This window comes from Rhinolophus hipposideros, assembly GCF_964194185.1.
Source record: "Rhinolophus hipposideros genome assembly, chromosome: 20".
Lineage (NCBI taxonomy): Eukaryota > Metazoa > Chordata > Mammalia > Chiroptera > Rhinolophidae > Rhinolophus > Rhinolophus hipposideros.
In genome coordinates this window covers 3438453-3447466 of record NC_138066.1, presented here as the reverse complement: position 1 = coordinate 3447466, position 9014 = coordinate 3438453, and the positions used below count along the sequence as shown (strand labels likewise).

General features: G+C 43.3%; 1 protein-coding gene across 1 annotated transcript; it reads right to left on the bottom strand.

The window, feature by feature from the left end:
- Positions 1 to 7028: 7028 nt before the first annotated feature.
- On the bottom strand, positions 7029 to 8238 carry LOC308488724 (huntingtin-interacting protein K-like; the record flags this gene model as incomplete). Its single annotated transcript, XM_081028739.1, has 2 exons — positions 8065 to 8238; positions 7029 to 7243 (listed from the first exon to the last, which is right to left on the bottom strand). The coding sequence occupies exons 1-2, from the start codon at positions 8213 to 8215 to the stop codon at positions 7029 to 7031; spliced, it is 366 nt and encodes a 121-aa protein (XP_080884865.1). The 5' UTR covers positions 8216 to 8238.
- Positions 8239 to 9014: the final 776 nt, after the last annotated feature.

Sequence of the window (9014 nt, the reverse complement as noted above, 5' to 3'; positions counted from 1 at the left end):
CCACCTCTTATTCAATTCACCATAACTTTCACAGGGAGGCAAGAAGCCACTCTCTTCACCAATAGTTATTTTAGTCCTATTGGTTTTTACCTCCCTTATATTCCAATTCATTCTTCCCTATCCCCACTGCCTCTGCCTCATTTTAGGCTTTTTTTTTTTTTTTAAGATTTTACTGGGGAGGGGGAACAGGACTTTATTGGGGAACAGTGTGTAGTTCCAGGCCTTTTTTCCTAGTCAAGTTGTCCTTTCAATCTTAGTTGTGGAGGGTGCCATTCAGCTTCAAGTTGTCCTTTCAGTCTTAGTTGTGGGGGGCGCAGCTCAGCTCCCAGTCCAGTTGCTGTTGCTAGTTCCAGGGGGCGCTGCCCACCATCCCTTGTGGGAGTAGAACCGGCAACCTTGTGGTTGAGAGCCCACTGGCCCATGTGGGAATCGAACCGGCAGCCTTCGAAGTTAGGAGCATGGAGCTCCAACTGCCTGAGCCACCAGGCCGGGCCTGCCCCCTTTCAGGCTTTTTAATCAGCTCTTGTTTAGATTATTTCATAGCCTCGTAAGTGTTCAATCTGCCCCTGATGTTACCCCTTTCAATGTCTTCCACATTTTTGCCCAAGTCATCTGAAAACTTCTAACGAGGACCACCATATACAGCTGTCTGTACACGTTGAGTAATGCATTTGACCATGTCACAGTTTGTTTAAAATCCTTCAGATCTTAACTGTCAACAGCAGTGGGTCTCACTCTTGGTGACACATTAGAATGACCTGGGGAGCTTTTAAAGTTACCAATGCTGGGGCCCGCCTCCTGGAAGTCTGATTTGTTTCATTTGAGGTGGGGCCTGGAGATTGATACTCAACTCCCCAAATAATTCTAATGTTCTAAAGTGGAGCAAGGGAAGAAGCAAGGAAACCAGTTAGGAAGTAATTACAGTGGCTTAGAAGAGAAACGGTAGTCAAAGTAGAGGTGGTGAGAAGTGACCCAATGCTGGATATATTTTGAAGGTAGTCTATAGGACTTGCTAATGAATTGGGTGACAGGAATTAAGGACGACTTTTTTTCCTACTGAAGAATGTGCAGGAAGAGACTCATCCATTTCTGTATCTCCTATACCAAGCACAGCGCCAGGCACATAGTAAGTAGGCCCTCAATAAATGTTTGATTAATGCCTCCTGCAGGAACTTGTACACAATAATCAAGACTACGCTCAGGGGAAAAAAAGTAATTTTACATGTCTGTCTGGAACTCTGAAAGATCTGGGTTTTTACCTGACTTAAAAGGAACTAGCCTGTTACTTCATGGGTGCTGACAAGACATGAGACTCCTGGGTTATAAACAACGAACTTTTATTCATGGCAAAAGCAGTAGCCCGACTTCACATTTAAGCTGATTATCCTTGCCCCCCTCTTTCCCACCCCAGTCACAAGAGGTTGACACAGGTGGGCCTAGATGGATTTCAGCACAGGGCTGCCATACACGAAGGCAACACTAAGCTTGGGGGAAATCACTGCTTTTATAGTGAATGGTAAGTAAGCATGCTCTTTATCCCAGGGAGACACTGCCTGGTATACTTGCATGCTATAATGTCGTGCCGGGCGGCCTGCGGGGTCTCAGCTCCCGCTCCCCACATAAGAATGCAGGATGTGGTGAGGCCAAAAAGGAACACCCATGGAGCCATAGGTAGGGGAGTCATACCACTATAGTCTTGCTGGCAGCTGGGTTGGAGACACAGGAAACAGGAGCCACACTATTCGCAACCGTCACTGCACCGCTTGCAGGCTCAGCCACCGTCTTCTTGCTAGCCCCCCATTTTTTGCTAGTGTAGCCATAGCAGTTATATTACTGGCCAATGGCTCACTGGTTACAGCTGACGGCCAACTAGCCACAGATGATGGCCATCCAATCACAGTTGATGGCCATTTACTACCTGAGCCAGCACCCCTCCACGTGAGGCCGAGAGCCTGGAAACTGCTCTCTGGGGCTGTCCCCACATGTAAACACAAGCCTAAGAAATGGCCCAGGTATAGAACAGTTAAGACCTTGCATTCTTGGTAATTCCCCACACAAACGTACGGATGCTTACTGGATATCTTGCCACTCTTCCTAGTGTAGACTTTTCCCTCTGAGAATTCAGAGTTCGCTCTGGCTGAGAAGATAGGAAGCAAAATGAAGTTGCTTGTTTGAAGCATACAGAGTAGGTCTTTTCCTAAAGAAAAATCTTAGGTCATACCAAATCAGATCTATACCCTAAGGTTGAAAAATAATGATCACACTCCACTGTACTGATTAAAAGCTACACCAGGAGTACTGTACTCATTCTGAGCATCATATTTTACACCAGAGTATATAATACATTAGATTTAAATGGTTGAAAAAAAAATATTTCCTAACATGAAATTCCAATTTCAGTATCAATAAAATTGTATTGGAACAGCCACACTCATTTGTTTGTCTATGGCTGCTTTCCTGCTATAATGGCAAAGCGTAATATACTTACTATTAACCGTTTATAGAAGTTAGCTGACTCTACATCTACACAGTGGGGTGGCGGTTTAGGTCTATCAGCCAAGCCAAACACCAAGCAAATTAATAAAAGCAGCAACACTCATAGGAAGGAAGGAAGGAAATAAAAGTAGAACTTTGACTCATGGAAGTAAAGGTGTATAGAGGCACCCCACCAGAAGTCCGGGTTAAGAAGGGAAGGATAGTGAAGTCTGTTGAGGAAGCAAGCGGTCATGCGGCGGGGGCTGGGGACGAGCAGGGCCGACTCCCCCAGGCCAGCGCCTAGGACCCTCCCTCCTGGTATCAGTGGCGGTGAGCGGGGGTGGGGGGTGCTTGAAAGTTATCTGAGCGGGTTCAAGAGGTTTTCCCCTTTCTTTAGTCGCTGGTGTTCATGTACTCGTTTTCCAGTCCGGTGAAAGAAAACGTGGGTTCAAGTTAGCACTTTGTTCCCGACACGCAGTGTAACTGGGACATTCCTTTCCGCTCCCCAACTTCAATCGCTCAGACGAGACCGCAGGGAGGGTAGCTTCTCGGAAATGAATCCTTTTCACTCTTAACTGTGAAACTACTTGTAACCCCCACTCCTCATCGATGCTCAGCTTCCTCCTGCCTCTGAGTGGCTGCAATTCCACCCGCGTATCGGGGTGCTGCCCCGCTCGGCAGGCCCGCTATCTGGCTGAGAGAGAAATGACTGCCGAGCGCCCAAGCTCAGGGAGGGGTTCGGACCTAAAGCTCACTCACAAAGGCCTTGGCTGCAAAAGCTGCCACCCACTGAACGGACTCTAGGATTCCTCAGGACGCCCAGCTCTGCATCCCACACACACCCCCAGGCAGAAGCCGTTTCCAGCTTGCAAGGGATTCTGGGATACTGGGCGGGGCCTAGGCGCGCCAGCGTTTCTGGGAAATGTGGTCTACAGCCCCCACTGCTCAAGCGCACCTCCCGGTCTTTGTAGCTCCGTCCCGCACGTCCCCGATCGTCTGCAGGCGCCCTCTGGTGGCGGAGAGGAGGGGCGGCGGTTCGGAGCTGTGGGGAAGGAAGGTGTCCACACCGCGCTCTAGGTGCACACCGGACCACCAACTGAGCTACTTTAGCGAGCTCCGCTTTCAGGGATGGAGGGAATTGTGGACGGGAAAAGTAACCGCGTTCGCCCCCGTTATAGGAGCTACCGTCATCTCCTTCGAAGAGGATTGCAGACGCTTTCTCATTAGTCTCCAAATGAATCCTCAAGGACCTGTCGAGTCGACCTGCTCCAGCAGTCGTCCTATCTCGTTTCCAGTGCCCACCACACTTCCACTACCGACACACGCCCGTTATTTTGAAACAAAGCTGTCATATTACATTACCTGTAAACATTTCAGTATACATGTCTAAAGATGGAGACTCTTTATAAACAGTGACACCTTTATTGAATTTAAACAATTTCTTAATATCAAAAATTCAGTGTTTAGATCTCCCTATTTGAGGTAAATTTTGTGCATTTTTTAGTCTGTTTATTGGAGTCAGAACCCGGGCTCGCTTCGGCAGCACATATATTTGAGTCAGAACCCAAGAAAGTTGCACACTTTGGAGTTAATTGATAGTCACTTGTCTTCTTTTCAATCTAAAATTTCCTCTGACATTTTAATTTCTTTCAATATATTCCTTGGAGACATTGGGTTTTTTGTCCTGTTTCCCACAACCTGGACTTTGCTGATTAACTGGGGTGATATTTTACATGTTCTGCCCCATGTGTTTCCTGTAAACTGATAGCACTTGAGGCTTGATCCTATTCAAGTTCAATTTTTTGGAAAAAATACTTCACAGGCGGTGTGTGTTCTATCAGAAGACACATAATGTCTGGATTTCTCTTTTTGTGATGTAAGCAGCTATTGATGATCATTATCTAGATCCATCAATTCATTAAGGGTTGCAAAGTAGTGACATTCCAAATCTGTTAATTCCTTCTTCATTTATAAATAGAATTATTCCTGTAAAGAGAAACTTCCCTTTATGAACTATTGGGCTACCCTGGGGTACAGTTTATATAGGAAAGTGATAAATGTGTGATTTATTTCTTTATTTAAACAGTTTTCCAAATAATAAATTTGTTTCCTAGGCTACTCGAAAATGACCAATGAGGAAATTTTTGTTTATTTAGTTGTTTGTTAACTTACTTGCTTTTTAAGTGCCATTATGAATTCATGCATTTAAACTATTTTATGTATTTCAAATTCATTGCAGTTATTCTTATTGATGCTCAAATTGTCCCACCTTTGACCTACGGAAGTCTTTTTAAGTTGGTTCCTGAGCTCTTTACATAACTTGTTGTCTCTAATACTTTTTCCTGAAATGACAAGGTGTCCAGGTTCATGTTGCACATTTCCTGCCCCAGACCTGGATTTAACCATTTCTTCAAAAAGTCCTGGTTCCAGAGCAGCCAACTGAGATGGCTCAGTTGGTTACAGTGTGAGCCCTGAACGACAGGGTTGCCGGTTCGTTTCTCACAGAGGCCAGTGAGATACGCCCTGCACAACTAGATTGAAGGACAACCACTTAGATCTGATGGGCCCTGGAGAAACACAATGTTCCCCAACATTCCCCAATAAAATTAGGAAAAAAAGCCCTGGTTCCTTTAAATGGGAACTAGTATTTAGAGACCACAATCTAGGTGCTAGGGGTATACATCATTAGTGAACAGTATTTCTAGGCCTTTTCCATTCAGAACAACAGAATTTTTACTTAACTCATCAATCTGACATCTATATTTCTACTCTCCCACATTGAAAACTCAAGTTCTCAATTATACCAATATAAGTATTAATTTGCTTTATCAAACAATACACAAACATGTCCCAGAATAACCATAACACTACCACAAACAATATTACTAAAAAGTTTAAGACTTCTTTTTAAATTATTTCTATCCTTAGAATATAACCTAGAGTTAAATTAATGTGTTTTAACATAACTTGGAAAAATTCCTGTCCAAATGTTGTAACACAAACTTGATACACAGTGTAATATACTAAATAATGGCCCCCAGAGATATCCAGGTCCTACTTCCTGGAACCTGTGACTGTTACTTTATATGGCAAAATGGATTTTTCAGGTATGAATAATTAAGGATTGTGAGATGAGATTATCCTGAATTTTTGGGTGACCTTAAATGCAGTCACAAATATGTTAAAAGAGGAAGGCAGAAGAGAATAAGATAATGTGACCATGGGGGCAGAGATTGGAATGTTGCAATCACAAGCCAAGTAATGCCAACAGCCACCAGGAGCAGGAAGAGGCAAGGAATGGATTTTCCCTAGAGCCTCTGGAGGGAGCATGACCCTGCCTTGATTTGGGCACAATGAAATTAATTTTGGATTTCTGGCCTCCAGAATTGTGAGAGAATACATTTCTGTTGTTTCATGCCACCAAGTTTGTCATGGTTTGTTTCAGTGGTCTTAAGAAACTCATACACACAGGTTCATTTGTTTTATTTTCAAATATGAGGGATTGCTTTTTCTATACTGTTGATACTGACTTAACTGAGCATGACGCTAAGACTTGGGATTGAGAGTTTGTGAGCAAAAGTCTTCAGAGAATGATGGAGCGGCAGGGTCACCAGCAGGTTTCCAGCAAATGATAAACAGTGAGCATGAATCTGTATCCTGGGTTCCATGAGATTTAAGGGAAAATAAAGGAAATTATTTTCATATTGAACTTTGGTCAAGCCTTCTCATCATGCTGTCCTATCCTCCATGTACTTTTCTTATGAGGGTCATAGAAATGGAGTCTAAGAAGTAACAACATATTTATGATGTGCAATGAAGGTAGATATTTTTCAAGTATCAGAAATCTAAACCTGTAAGAAAATAAAGAGAATGCTTAAAATGCAATTTTGTATCTTGAAAATGGTTATATCCTGGATAATTAAAGTAGAGTGGAATCATTGTTCAACAAATCACTCCTCATCTAAGAGAAAAACATATCTTTAAACCTGTAAAAATCTTTTTACCAAGTCAAGCATAGGGCATTCTGGGAAAATGTCTCAGATAATGTCGCAGTCACAAGGCCCGTATGCTCGGTGCATCAAATGTTTAGTATTCAATAGATCAGAGTTTGCAATAAGGAAAGTTTTTATTTTTCGAATTTGTGCCATAATAAGAAGATGGGAGTTTTCTGGTTTTCTCAAATCCAGTTTAAGAGAGCCCAGAATTCAGACTTCTTTTATGTCGAGAAGGGAGAATGGGCAGTGCAAGAGTTGGGATCCAAGGAAGAGAGAGCAATCTCCAAATCTCTTTCTATTATAAAATTTTCTTTCTTTAATTGGGGAATGTAGGGGAACAGTGTGTTTTTCCAGGAAACATCAGCTCCAAGCCAAATCGTTGTTTTCAATCTAGTTGTGGAGGGCGCAGCTCACTGGCCCATGTGGTAATCCAACCGGTGGACACTGGTGTTATAAGCACTGCGCTCTAACCAACCGAGCCAACCGGTCGCCCCCCCCCTTTTTTTAAAGCAGCTGCAACAACAACAAAAAAGGTACTTTTATCGGAATAAGCACAAATCAGTTGGTTCGAGCAATAAGAGCCTCTACTTCACTGCCCATGTGCCCTCTCAAGCTCCGCTCTGCTGCTGCACATGAGATCTCCATGTCTGTCATTATCAGCTCCAGATCTTCTTTCTTGATGGTGACTTTTGCCAGTACTTTCTCCCACTCCTGTGTGATTTTCTGCTCCTGGGAACATCTCTCTCCAATAACGGACAAAGCCGTCTCCAGATTGTGTAAGGGTGAAATTCGATAAATCAATGACATAATTAGACTTAGTTTGCAGTTTGACTCACTGCATAGCCACCTACCTAGCCACTTGTAATTAAACCGAGCTAGTTTTCAGTTAGATCCGCCCTGATATACCATGTTTCCCTGAAAATAAGACCGAGCCAGACAATCACTGTAATGTGTCTTTTGGAGCAAAAATTAGTACAAGACCTGGTCTTATTTTATTATAAGACCGGGTCTTTAATATAATATGATAATATAATATAATAATATAATATGCCGGGTCTTATATTAATTTTAGCTCCAGACGCATTAGAGCTGATGGTCTGGCTAGGTCTTATTTTCGGGGAAACACTGTAGTCAGCTATTTCCTCTTTGTTTCTCCCCTCACTGATTAACTGAAGAATTCTTTTATTCCCTCTCTCAAGGCTACCCATACCTCCTTAATCCATTTCATCAACAGAATCCTAACCTGGAAAGAGCAATTTCTTAATCCTCAGGCGCCCATACACATAAAGTCCCAGGCCTCGGTCGTCCAGTCTGAGTCCCGAGATAATATTATCTTAAAACAGACCAGGCCCCAGGAAGGATGTCAGCCCTCAGACCTGCCTGACCAACGCCCCCTTTCCTTTGTTTTTCTTGTGTAACTATAAAACCTCCTGACCGGTTAGGAATGGAGACATGACCTTTGGACAGGAGTCCAGCATCCTCCCAGAAAGCCGGCATTCTGAATAAACCTGCTCTCCCTTCCACTAACCATGTCTCTCAATTTTAAACTTTCGCAAGCGGCCAGCAGCCAGTCATACCTTAGCACGGCATCAACTGGAACTTTGGCTCTCCATCTCCTCCGCATAGTTGGTGACTCTCTCCAAGTCCGCCGCACCACTGTCCTGTTTCTGTGGCTTCTTGAGAGGCCGCTCCGGACCGCTGGTCTCAGTCTCCCACTCTAGCTCTACATCCACCACCATCACCATGTTGATTCCTCTCCAAATTTCTTTATGCCCAATTGGTCAGACCAGAAGTTACACAGTCTCAGGCAGAACTCCTCCAGTCAATTAGCATATCTATAGATGCAGGTTGCAATTAAGGTAGAGTCAGAGAAAGAAGCAGAAGCAGTCCACTGTTACAATAACTTTAAAAAGTAAAAGCAAATAAAAATCAGCAGTGTTCAAAGGAGCAGCTTTATTCTAAGGATGAAAAAAGGGGCCATATGTTAAACTTGACAAGCTCAGGAGACCGAAAATAACCATATGGTCTGAACATAAAATTTCTAACTAAAAGTGGGTCATGGTAGGTAGTCACATCCTGGGCCTGTAGCTTCCTTGACAAAGATCAATCTTTTCCTTAAGTGAGCCTGCCAATTTGCATTTAAGATAATGTGCTCTTGGAATTGTCAGAGTAATCATTTTTTCCGGACCAGAGCAGGAAACTACAGAATCCTTCAATTGTTATTTTTGTCCTCTGATTACCATCTCTATGTGCTGTAAAAAGCGAACTATTAACTGTCCTGTACCCACCTATGTAAAAGAAGTACCTGTCTCTCCAATTTACTTTTACCCAATTCCAGAAACTTCCTAGCTTTGCTTTCTCCCATCCCATTAATCTACCACCAGTGGATTTCGTGTAACCCTCCTCCTTTGATTCTATGTATAAAAGATGCTGCAAACCGCCATTTTGCGGGCATTTTCTCAGTCCATTGAGATTTTGCTTCCCGGCAATTGTCATCAGTTTGGTTCAAATGAACTCTTAAAAGCTTTCTCTTAGGCAGGAATT